The sequence below is a fragment of the Oncorhynchus clarkii genome, chromosome 6, assembly GCF_045791955.1.
Source record: "Oncorhynchus clarkii lewisi isolate Uvic-CL-2024 chromosome 6, UVic_Ocla_1.0, whole genome shotgun sequence".
Taxonomy (NCBI): Eukaryota; Metazoa; Chordata; class Actinopteri; order Salmoniformes; family Salmonidae; genus Oncorhynchus; species Oncorhynchus clarkii.
The window spans coordinates 87,514,066-87,527,004 of NC_092152.1; the positions used below are offsets into that span (position 1 = coordinate 87,514,066).

Genomic DNA, 12,939 nt, shown 5'->3' on the forward strand with positions numbered 1-12,939 from the left:
CTTGTCCAGGGGTCAGAGAGCAGATATTCCATCTATATAGACTAGGTAGAGCCTACACCTTGTCCAGGGGTCAGAGAGCAGATATTCATCTATATAGACTAGGTAGAGCCTACACCTTGTCCAGGGGTCAGAGAGCAGATATTCCATCTATATAGACTAGGTAGAGCCTACACCTTGTCCAGGGGTCAGAGAGCAGATATTCCATCTATATAGACTAGGTAGAGCCTACACCTTGTCCAGGGGTCAGAGAGCAGATATTCCATCTATATAGACTAGGTAGAGCCTACACCTTGACCAGGGGTCAGAGAGCAGATATTCCATTTATATAGACTAGGTAGAGCCTACACCTTGTCCAGGGGTCAGAGAGCAGATATTCCATCTATATAGACTAGGTAGAGCCTACACCTTGTCCAGGGGTCAGAGAGCAGATATTCCATCTATATAGACTAGGTAGAGCCTACACCTTGACCAGGGGTCAGGGCAATGATATTGGCTGTATACCACCCTCAAATTCATATCTGGGCATCGAAGACAGTTCCACTGCTTTAAAAAAAATCTATTGTTCATATCCGTGATTATTTTAGACCTGGGACACCAGGTGGGTGCAATGAATGATCAGGTGGAACAGAAAAGCACCAGTAGTCTGGCCCTGGTGCAGTTGAATACCCCTGGTAGAAGACAGGGGTCAACAATGAAACCCTTTTACACAAATAGGAAATAAAATAATGAAAACTGATATGTTGGTTGATGTATTCATGAAGCCATGGTCTAATGTAAAACCCACAGCCATAAACACAGAGACAGTGATTGAACAAATGTTGCTGAGATTTATTACAATGTAATAAAAACGGATGTTTGAGCCTTCTGACTCTCCCAACAGGACCGGCATGTAGCCTGCCTATGCTGTTACAGCCCCACAGGCCATAACACAATAAAAATGTCTACTCTCAAACAAGGAGAAATGATATAGATCTATGGATAGAGGTCAACAGGGGTAAACTGGGACCAGAAATCAGCTCCGGCATTTCTAACATAGGGCCATATTTTCCATTTTCTCCTCCAGCCCCCCCCCCCCCCCACCATTATTATCCAGAACATTTTCCTTGTGACCCGAAAAATAAAGTTAGACTGGCCCAATAGGCAAAGCATGCCAGATGGCCAGTCTGCCCATGGAGGTCAATGCCCTAGAGGTGTCTGTCTGTAACATGTCACTGCCATGGTCATAATTAGAAGAATAGAATATACTACTACTTCCTTACTTTATATTCTTCGCAACGCCATTGGCTGTTGGGGATTTCACGCCTACATGCGTCCAAAGGTCGTGGAGAGTTGTGGACTGGAGGTGTTGCAATAACCTGTTACTTTCTTAAATAGCACGGCCTAGAAGGAGACACATTTTATTGACAATCACAAAGAAGTAGACTTTAACTTTCAATATGTACGTGTTATTATATACCATATTGGCAGGATTGGCTATACTGCCACTCTTCCTTTATCTCAGAAATCCTTATTTTACGCAGGACCTGCGCTACACAGTAACTTGCATCTTACTCGGGTTACGAATTAACAGAATCAAGAGGAGCAAACCGTTCTACAGCATGCTGGACTGTTTTCTCGATAAGGTCAAAAAACACCCCAACAAACAGTTTATTGTATTCGAGAAGAGTTCGTATACATACCGGGATGTTGACAAGCAGAGCAACAAGTTGGCCCGGGCGCTCTCACAGCACGCCAGCGTGAAGGAAGGGGACACTGTCGCCCTCTTCATGGGTAACGAGCCCATGTATGTGTTTATCTGGCTGGCCCTGGCTAAACTTGGATGTAGAGCCGCTCTGCTCAACTACAACATCAGGTCCAAGTCCTTATTGCACTGTTTCACCTGCTGTGGAACCAACGTGCTCCTGGCTGCTTCAGGTAAGTCCAGCCCACTTACCTTGGTGTTTCCGTTTACAATATCATTGTTATACAGCTATTTTGAATAATAATTAATATATCTATAATAACTAGTGTAGAGAACTATGGTGTCTAGATCGGCAGGTAGCCTAGTGGTTAGAGCGTTGGGCCAGTAACCGAGATGTAGCCTAGTGGTTAGAGCGTTGGGCCAGTAACTGAAAGGTAGCCTAGTGGTTAGAGCGTTGGGCCAGTAACCGATATGTAGGCTAGTGGTTAGAGCGTTGGGCCAGTAACCGATATGTAGCCTAGTGGTTAGAGCGTTGGGCCAGTAACCGATATGTAGCCTAGTGGTTAGAGCGTTGGGCCAGTAACTGAAAGGTAGCCTAGTGGTTAGAGCGTTGGGCCAGTAACCGATATGTAGGCTAGTGGTTAGAGCGTTGGGCCAGTAACCGATATGTAGGCTAGTGGTTAGAGCGTTGGGCCAGTAACCAATATGTAGGCTAGTGGTTAGAGAGTTGGGCCAGTAACCGATATGTAGCCTAGTGGTTAGAGCGTTGGGCCAGTAACTGAAAGGTAGCCTAGTGGTTAGAGCGTTGGGCCAGTAACCGATATGTAGGCTAGTGGTTAGAGAGTTGGGCCAGTAACCGATATGTAGCCTAGTGGTTAGAGCGTTGGGCCAGTAACTGAAAGGTAGCCTAGTGGTTAGAGCGTTGGGCCAGTAACCGATATGTAGCCTAGTGGTTAGAGCGTTGGGCCAGTAACTGAAAGGTAGCCTAGTGGTTAGAGCGTTGGGCCAGTAACCGATATGTAGGCTAGTGGTTAGAGAGTTGGGCCAGTAACCGATATGTAGCCTTGTGGTTAGAGCGTTGGGCCAGTAACCGATATGTAGCCTAGTGGTTAGAGCGTTGGGCCAGTAACCGAAAGGTTGCTAGATCGAATTCCCGAATTTACAAGGTAAAAACCTGTAGTTCTGCTCCTGAGCAAGGCAGTTAACCCACTGTTCCCTGGATGCTGAAAACGTGGATGTTGATTATATCAGCCCCCACACCTCTGATTCAGAGGGGTTGGGTTAAATGTGGAAGTTCAATGCATTCAGTTGTACAACTGACTAGGTATCCTCCTTTCCCTCTATGCAGCTAGTGGGAGGCAGTGCTAGTAGTGCACAGGCCAGAATTAATAGGATTCTGTCTCATGCTTGCTCTGTCTGTTTCCCTCACTCTCTCCTCCCCCAGAGTTGCGTGGAGCGGTAGAGGAGGTTCTCCCCACCCTGAGGGAGCAGAGTGTAAGTGTGTTTGTGCTGGGTGAGGAGGAGGAGAAGTGTGTGACGGAGGGAGTGAATACTCTGAGCAGCAGCAGGATACACCAGGCCTCAGATCAACCTCTGGACCCACAGCTCAGGTCAAAGGTCACCTTAAAGAGCCCTGCCCTCTACATCTATACGTCAGGAACTACAGGTAAGCTGGGCCAAACCAAGCTGGACTGGACTGGCCTGGTTATGCATCCAGCATAGTTGCAGGAAGTCTGCTAGAAAGAACAATGTGAGAAATAAAATGTCCAGACCAGTACAGTATGACTCTGGTCAGCCCTGTAGTGTGAATTAGACATAATACTACTGATGTCCAGATCAGTATGACTCTGGTTGGCCCTGTAGTGTGAATTAAATAGAATACTACTGATGTCCAGACCAGTATGACTCTGGTTGGCCCTGTAGTGTGAATTAAATAGAATACTACTGATGTTTATGGCAGACAGGTAAATATTTTTAGATTACACAACTCTGATTGGTCAAAAATATAAGGTACCATTTGAGATTTTCATCAGCCTTGATTCTCTGTTTCCTCCCCTTCCTGTTGTCTCGTCCTCAGGTCTGCCGAAGGCTGCGGTGATCACACATGAGAGGCTGTACATGGCCTCCTCAATGCAGGCCATCTCAGGTGTGGTCTCTGATGATGTCATCTACATCTACCTGCCTCTCTACCACACCGCCGGCTTCATAATGGGTTTGACTGGAGCCATAGAGAGAGGTACACTACTGTACTGTATGGCACAGTTGGTGAGAGTGTTGTTCTCCCAGTCGCCAGGTCGTGGGTTCAATTCCTGAATGGATAACATAGTAGTGCAGTATATGGGAGAAAGATATGAAGAGGTGTGAAGAACTGAACTAGTTCAGAACTTCTTAAGAACTGGTTCAGAACGTCTTTAGATCTGGTTCAGAACTGGTTCAGAACTTCTCTAGATCTGGTTCAGAACTTCTTTAGATCTGGTTCAGAACTTCTCTATATCTGGTTCAGATCTGGTTCAGAACTTCTTTAGATCTGGTTCAGAACTAGTTCAGAACTTCTTAAAAACTGGTTCAGAACTTCTTTAGATCTGATTCAGAACTGGTTCAGAACTTCTCTAGATCTGGTTCAGAACTGGTTCAGATCTTCTTTAGATCTGGTTCAGAACTGGTTCAGAACTAGTTCAGAACTTCTTAAAAACTGGTTCAGAACTTCTTTAGATCTGGTTCAGAACTGGTTCAGAACAGGTTCAGAACTTCTTTAGATCTGGTTCAGAACTGGTTCAGAACTAGTTCAGAACTTCTTAAACTGGTTCAGAATTTCTTTAGATCTGGTTCAGAACTGGTTCAGAACAGGTTCAGAACTTCTTTAGATCTGGTTCAGAACTGGTTCAGAACTAGTTCAGAACTTCTTAAAAACTGGTTCAGAACTTCTTTAGATCTGGTTCAGAACTGGTTCAGAACAGGTTCAGAACTTCTTTAGATCTGGTTCAGAACTGGTTCAGAACTAGTTCAGAACTTCTTAAAAACTGGTTCAGAACTTCTTTAGATCTGGTTCAGAACTGGTTCAGAACTTCTCTAGATCTGGTTCAGAACTGGTTCAGAACTGGTTCAGATCTTCTTTAGATCTGGTTCAGAACTGGTTCAGAACTTCTCTAGATCTGGTTCAGAACTGCTTCAGAACTGGTTCCATGCCATCTCTAGCAATTACAATGACTACATTCAAATGGAATGCAAATGGAGAGAGAAAAACATAATAATTGAAATTATCTGTAAAAATCACTCCTGACTTGGCACTGATGATGAAGATATAAAATGCAAATGTCTCTGACTACACGTTCCATGTTATTTGAGGGCCGTCATGTGTAATAACGTTGTTATGATGTTGACCAGGGTTTACTAAGGGTTGTTTAATGGAGTGTCTCTTTACTCTGGGCATTGGAGTAGAGGTGACTTGGCTCTGAGGTGACTTCTAGTACTTCCAGTTCCAAAGTTCCTGAGTGCATTCAAAATGGCATCCTATTCCCTTTATCGTGCACTACTTTTGTTTTTTTGACCAGGGTCTATATGGCTCTGGTCAAAAGTAGTGCACTATAAAGGGAATAGGGTTACATTAGAGACACAGAGTTCCAAGCTGTTTATGTCAATAATGACCTTAGACTCTCAAATCAACCAGGAAAAACTCCTAGGCCTTAGTGGTGCTGTAGCCTTTAACTAGGGCCCAGAGTTATTCCTTCCTGGTCCAGTCTCATGGTCAGGAACAACTCCTGGCCCTAACCAGAACCATTCAGAGGCGACTGCTTTAGTCAGTTTGTTCGTTAGTTAGTTAGTAAGGTAATAATTTAGTCAGTTAGTGAGTTAGATAGTAAGGTAATAATTTAGTCAGTCAGTGAGTTAGTTTGTTAGGTAATAATTTAGTCAGTCAGTGAGTTAGTTTGTTAGGTAATAATTTAGTCAGTCAGTGACTTAGTTAGTTAGTTAGGTTATCATCTAGTCAGTCAGTTAATTAGTTAGGTAATCATTTAGTCAGTCAGTAAGTTAGTTTGTTAGGTAATCATTTAGTTAGTCAGTTAGTTTGTTAGTTAGTTAGGTAATCATCTAGTCAGTCAGTTAATTAGTTAGGTAATCATTTAGTCAATCTGTGAGTTAGTTGGGTAATCATTTAGTCTGTCAGTGAGTTAGCTAGTGAGTTAGTTAATCATTTAGCCAGGCAGTGAGTTAGCTAGTTAGTTAGGTGATTATTTTGTCAGTCAGTTCGTTAGTTTGTTAGGTAATCATTTAGTCACTTAGTGATTTAGTTTGTTAGGTAATCATTTAGTCAGTCAGTGAGTTAGTTTGTTAGGTAATCATTTAGCCAGTCAGTGAGTTAGTTAGTTAGGTAATCATTTAGCCAGTCAGTGAGTTAGTTAGTTAGTTAGGTAATCATTTAGTCAGTAAGTTATTTAGGTAATCATTTTGTCAGCAAGTCTGTTAGTTTGTTAGGAAATAATTTAGTCAGTTAGTGAGTTAGTTTGTTAGGCAATCATTTAGTCAGTTAGTGAGTTAGTTAGTTAGGTAATCATTTAGTCAGTTAGTGAATTTGTTAGGTAATCATTTAGTCAGTCAGTTAGTTAGTTAGTTAGGTAATCATTTAGTCAGTTAGTGAGTTAGTTAGGTAATCATTTAGTCAGTCAGTTAGTTAGTTAGTTAGGTAATCATTTAGTCAGTTAGTGAGTTAGTTAGGTAATCATTTAGTCAGTCAGTTAGTTAGTTAGTTAGGTAATCATTTAGTCAGTCAGTTAGTTAGTTAGTTAGGTAATCATTTAGTCAGTCAGTTAGTTAGTTTGTTAGGTAATCATTTTGTCAGTCAGGTAGTGAGTTAGTTTGTTAGGTAATCATTTAGTCAGTCAGTTAGTTAGTTAGTTAGGTAATCATTTAGTCAGTCAGTTAGTTAGTTTGTTAGGTAAACATTTTGTCAGTCAGTTAGTTAGTTAGTGAGTTAGTTTGTTTGTCCATGAGGTTGTGAGCTCTGTTGAATGTTGGTGCTTTATCGTCTCCTCTCAGGCAGCACCGTTGTCCTGAGGCGTAAATTCTCTGCCTCTAACTTCTGGGATGACTGCAGGAAACACAAGGTGACAGTGATCCAGTACATAGGAGAGATCATGAGGTACCTCTGTAACTCACCCAAGGTACTGGAACACACGCCTCCTGTTACTTTCATCATTCAGACCATTAAAGACCCTAAATAAATGGGCTGATAGTATTAAATCATTAATCAATGTAAACCAAATGCCTGTACATCCTATCCCCTCTCCTCTCCACTCCTCCTCTCTCCTCACCTCTTTTCTCCTCTTCTCTCACCTCTCCTCACCTCTCACCTCTCTCCTGTCCTCTTCTCTCCTCTGCTGTCCTCTTCTCTCCTCAGAAAGATAATGACAGGCATCACAAGGTACGTCTGGCCTTGGGTAACGGGCTTAGAGCAGACACCTGGTCAGAGTTCCTGCAGCGTTTTGGTGACATCCGTGTCTGTGAATGTTACGGAGCCACAGAGGGAAACGTCGGCTTCATCAACTACGTCGGGAAAGTCGGAGCGATTGGCAAAGAGCACTTCCTTCATAAAGTGAGACTACTGTCTGGGGCAATAATGGCTGTTGTGTTCCAAATACCAGCCTATTCACTTTCTAGTGCATTACTTTCAACCAGGGTCCTTAGGGCTCTGGACAAATGTAGTGCACTATATAGGGAATAGTGTGCCGTTGGGATGCAGACACAGCTTCTGAGAAAGACTACCTTGTCCCGACAGTCTATGTGAGATGTATTACATCAGTGTGATGAAGTGTGTCAGGACACTGTTTTGTATGGAAACTCAAATAGAAGTAGAACATCTTTGTTTTCTGGTGGCACTATACTATCTTCATTGTTATTAGATACTTGTATTATATAGCTATTGTAATGCAACAAAATTGTTATGTGTGTTGTTGTCTGTCTGTATGTCTGTCTGTCTGTCTGTCTGTCTGTCTGTCTGTCTGTTCTATGTGTGTTCGCAGGCAAGCTTCTCTTACGCTCTGATTCAGTATGACACAGAAAGAGAGGAACCTGTCAAAGACTCTAGAGGTTTCTGTATCAAAGTCCCTAAAGGTGAGAACACACATACACACACATAAACACACACAAACACACACCTCATTACTTGTTGTTTTGGTCCTCAGGAGAAACTGGATTGCTGGTTGCCAAGATTACGGCGCAGGCTCCGTTTAGTGGCTATGCTAATAACCAGCAGCAGACAGACAGGAAGAAGCTGAGAGATGTGTTTGTTAAGGGAGATCTGTACTTCAACAGTGGAGACCTGCTGAGGATCGACCACGAGGGCTTTGTTTACTTCATGGACCGCATCGGAGACACCTTCAGGTCAGAAATGCTTTAGCTGTTTTTACTTTAGTAGTTATCAACTAAAGGTTTAATAATGAGCTGGGTTAAAGTTATTTATGGGGTGGCAGGGAACCTAGTGGGTAGAGCGTTGGACACTTAACCGAAAGGTTGCAAGATCGAATCCCTGAGCTGACAAGGTAAAAAATCTGTCGTTCTGCCCCTGAATAAGGCAGTTAACCCACTGGCTGTCATTGAAAATAAGAATTAGTTCTTAACTGACTTGCCTAGTTAAATAAAGGTTAAAAAAATACTGTTCTGTGAATCACCTGCATGTCCTGTGTCCTGTGAATCACCTGCAGGTTGAGTTATGAGCTGGGTTTAATACTATAGATGTAATGTTACTGTCCTGTCCTGTAAATCATCTGCAGGTTGAGATATGAGCTGGGTTTAATACTATAGATGTAATGTTACTGTCCTGTCCTGTGAATCACCTGCAGGTTGAGATATGAGCTGGGTTTAATACTATAGATGTAATGTTACTGTCCTGTCCTGTGAATCACCTGCAGGTTGAGATATGAGCTGGGTTTTAATACTATAGATGTAATGTTATTGTCCTGAATCACCTGCAGGTTGAGATATGAGCTGGGTTTAATACTATAGATGTAATGTTACTGTCCTGTGAATCACCTGCAGGTTGAGTTATGAGCTGGGTTTCTCTAGGTTTCTTACTTCTTGGAAGTGTTTGCAGTCTGCTTCTGCTTGCTCTTTGGGTTCTATGCCAGGCTACTGTCTGAATTAATTTGATATGAGTCAACATCCAGGTGGAAAGGAGAGAACGTGGCCACCACGGAGGTGACTGAGCACCTGATCATGGTGGAATGTATCGAAGAAGCCAACGTCTACGGTGTCAAGGTTCCAGGTGATTTGACTTTTGATTTTAGTCATTTAACAGACGCTCTTAGCCAGAGGTAGCTAGGTTCATTTAACAGACTCTCTTAGCCAGAGGTAGCTAGGTTCATTTAACAGACTCTCTTAGCCAGAGGTAGCTAGGTTCATTTAACAGACTCTCTTATCCAGAGGGAGCTAGGTTCATTTAAGACTCTCTTATCCAGAGGAAGCTAGGTTCATTTAACAGACTCTCTTAGCCAGAGGTAGCTAGGTTCATTTAACAGACTCTCTTATCCAGAGGTAGCTAGGTTCATTTAACAGACTCTCTTATCCAGAGGTAGCTAGGTTCATTTAACAGACTCTCTTATCCAGAGGTAGCTAGGTTCATTTAACAGACTCTCTTATCCACTTATCCAGAGGTAGCTAGGTTCATTTAACAGACGCTCTTATCCAGAGGTAGCTAGGTTCATTTAACAGACTCTCTTATCCAGAGGTAGCTAGGTTCATTTAACAGACACTCTTATCCAGAGGTAGCTAGGTTCATTTAACAGACACTCTTATCCAGAGGTAGCTAGGTTCATTTAACAGACTCTCTTAGCCAGATGTAGCTAGGTTCATTTAACAGACTCTCTTAGCCAGATGTAGCTAGGTTCATTTAACAGACTCTCTTAGCCAGATGTAGCTAGGTTCATTTAACAGACTCTCTTAGCCAGATGTAGCTAGGTTCATTTAAGACTCTCTTATCCAGAGGTAGCTAGGTTCATTTAACAGACTCTCTTATCCAGAGGTAGCTAGGTTCATTTAACAGACTCTCTTATCCAGAGGTAGCTAGGTTCATTTAACAGACACTCTTAACCAGAGGTAGCTAGGTTCATTTACCAGACTCTCTTATCCAGAGGTAGCTAGGTTCATTTAACAGACTCTCTTATCCAGAGGTAGCTAGGTTAATTAACTGACTCTCTTATCCAGAGGTAGCTAGGTTCATTTACCAGACTCTCTTATCCAGAGGTAGCTAGGTTAATTAACTGACTCTCTTATCCAGAGGTAGCTAGGTTCATTTAACAGACTCTCTTATCCAGAGGTAGCTAGGTTAATTTAACAGACTCTCTTATCCAGAGGTAGCTAGGTTCATTTACCAGACTCTCTTATCCAGAGGTAGCTAGGTTCATTTAACAGACACTCTTATCCAGAGGTAGCTAGGTTCATTTAACAGACTCTCTTATCCAGAGGTAGCTAGGTTAATTAACTGACTCTCTTATCCAGAGGTAGCTAGGTTCATTTACCAGACTCTCTTATCCAGAGGTAGCTAGGTTAATTAACTGACTCTCTTATCCAGAGGTAGCTAGGTTCATTTAACAGACTCTCTTATCCAGAGGTAGCTAGGTTAATTTAACAGACTCTCTTATCCAGAGGTAGCTAGGTTCATTTACCAGACTCTCTTATCCAGAGGTAGCTAGGTTCATTTAACAGACACTCTTATCCAGAGGTAGCTAGGTTCATTTAACAGACTCTCTTATCCAGAGGTAGCTAGGTTAATTAACTGACTCTCTTATCCAGAGGTAGCTAGGTTCATTTATCAGACTCTTATCCAGAGGCTGCTAGGTTCATTTACCAGACTCTCTTATCCAGAGGTAGCTAGGTTCATTTACCAGACTCTCTTATCCAGAGGTAGCTAGGTTCATTTAACAGACTCTCTTATCCAGAGGTAGCTAGGTTAATTAACTGACTCTCTTATCCAGAGGTAGCTAGGTTCATTTACCAGACTCTCTTATCCAGAGGTAGCTAGGTTCATTTACCAGACTCTCTTATCCAGAGGTAGCTAGGTTCATTTACCAGACTCTCTTATCCAGAGGTAGCTAGGTTCATTTAACAGACTCTCTTATCCAGAGGTAGCTAGGTTAATTAACAGACTCTCTTATCCAGAGGTAGCTAGGTTCATTTACCAGACTCTCTTATCCAGAGGTAGCTAGGTTCATTTAACAGACTCTCTTATCTAGAGGTAGCTAGGTTCATTTAACAGACTCTCTTATCCAGAGGTAGCTAGGTTCATTTACCAGACTCTCTTATCCAGAGGTAGCTAGGTTCATTTAACAGACTCTCTTATCCAGAGGTAGCTAGGTTCATTTAACAGACTCTCTTATCCAGAGGTAGCTAGGTTAATTAACTGACTCTCTTATCCAGAGGTAGCTAGGTTCATTTACCAGACTCTCTTATCCAGAGGTAGCTAGGTTCATTTAACAGACTCTCTTATCCAGAGGTAGCTAGGTTAATTAACAGATTTATCCAGAGGTAGCTAGGTTCATTTACCAGACTCTCTTATCCAGAGGTAGCTAGGTTCATTTAACAGACTCTCTTATCTAGAGGTAGCTAGGTTCATTTAACAGACTCTCTTATCCAGAGGTAGCTAGGTTCATTTACCAGACTCTCTTATCCAGAGGTAGCTAGGTTCATTTAACAGACTCTCTTATCCAGAGGTAGCTAGGTTCATTTAACAGACTCTCTTATCCAGAGGTAGCTAGGTTAATTAACAGACTCTCTTATCCAGAGGTAGCTAGGTTAATTAACAGACTCTCTTATCCAGAGGTAGCTAGGTTCATTTACCAGACTCTCTTAGCCAGAGGTTGCTAGGTTCATTTAACAGACTCTCTTATCCAGAGGTAGCTAGGTTCATTTACCAGACTCTCTTAGCCAGAGGTAGCTAGGTTGATTTAACAGATACTCTTACCTCCTGAAACATTTTATTTTTTATAGAATAGGTTTATTCATAGAATGTTTTATATACACTACGCACAGTTGACATAGTATATATAGCTACATATAACAATACACAACTACACACCTACAACACTCACAGTCACATCATTGTGTAGTTGTTATCCCAGTGTGTTCTTCTTCATGTTGGCTGTGAATGACCAGGACATTAAAGGGGGAGAATTCAAAATCAATAGTCATTTCTGAAAATGTATCAAAGTCAGCTGTCTCTCTTGGTGATCCTGCTTTGTGACGTCCCCCACAGGACACGAGGGGAGGGTTGGAATGGCAGCGATCAAACTGAAAGATGACATGGAGTTTGACAGTAAAGCCACGCTGGAGCACGTCAAGACCTCCCTGCCCAGCTACGCTCGACCACGCTTCATACGCATACAGGTGATCCCGTGGAAATAATGTCACCTTTTATTTGCACTCAAAGCCACCGTCTGGGACATGTTGAAGAGATTCCCTGATCCCAGGTTGTACCTTTTTTTAAAGATTTTCTCAAACCACTTAAGATTCATTAAACATATATTTTAATGTAATTTATTTTATTTTAAATATCCCAGAATTCCCTGGCTGTGACTGGAACGTTCAAGCAGATTAAGGTGAAGCTAGCCGAAGAGGGATTCAACCCATCCATGATGCAGGATCGATTATACTACCTGGAGGACAGTAAGGGATACATCCCCATGACACAGGAGATGTTCCACTCTATTTCTGATGGAAAGATACACTTATGATTGATTTTATTTTTTTAACAGATTTTCTAACTGTTAATCTCTTATTTTAAAATTAACTGTCAAATTATTCATCTGATGTACATTTTATGACTATTGAGAAAAAATGTGAAAATTGAAACCTGTATGGGTCATTTGTAAATAAATAAATATAGATTGATTTTCTAATAAATACAAACAAAACATATTGTATATCTATCTGAGATGTGTGGCTGTGTCACTTTAAATAAAATGATATCTGATAAATAAATCTAAAATAAATGAAAGAGCTCAGCCATCTCTACACCCTGAAACCACAAAGGTGTTTGTGGGAAACATTTGGTAGGGAGACTACAGGGTCGTACGCATCAGGCACCAAATGGAAGAAAATGGATTTGACTAAGGTGGTCTTGTACAATAAGAAACATTCATTTTCATTTTCCATTGCAAAACATTTTTGCTACGTTGTGCCTAATGAATACGACCCAGGCGCTAACCTTGGCTGCAGTAGAGCAGGAAAGTTAGCGGTATCTACTGGAGTCACAGAGGAACAAGACCAAC

At 41.9% G+C, this 12,939-nt stretch overlaps 1 protein-coding gene across 1 annotated transcript; it reads left to right on the top strand.

Moving 5' to 3' along the window:
- The first annotated feature begins 1,214 nt into the window (after positions 1-1,214).
- LOC139411764 (long-chain fatty acid transport protein 2-like) lies at positions 1,215-12,584 on the top strand. The gene is made up of 10 exons (XM_071158491.1): positions 1,215-1,914; positions 3,126-3,347; positions 3,759-3,917; positions 6,716-6,840; positions 7,077-7,271; positions 7,699-7,789; positions 7,861-8,059; positions 8,842-8,939; positions 11,925-12,055; positions 12,229-12,584. Exons 1-10 carry the CDS (start codon positions 1,437-1,439, stop codon positions 12,400-12,402), a joined length of 1,872 nt encoding a protein of 623 aa, XP_071014592.1. The 5' UTR covers positions 1,215-1,436; the 3' UTR covers positions 12,403-12,584.
- The last annotated feature ends 355 nt before the right edge of the window (positions 12,585-12,939 follow it).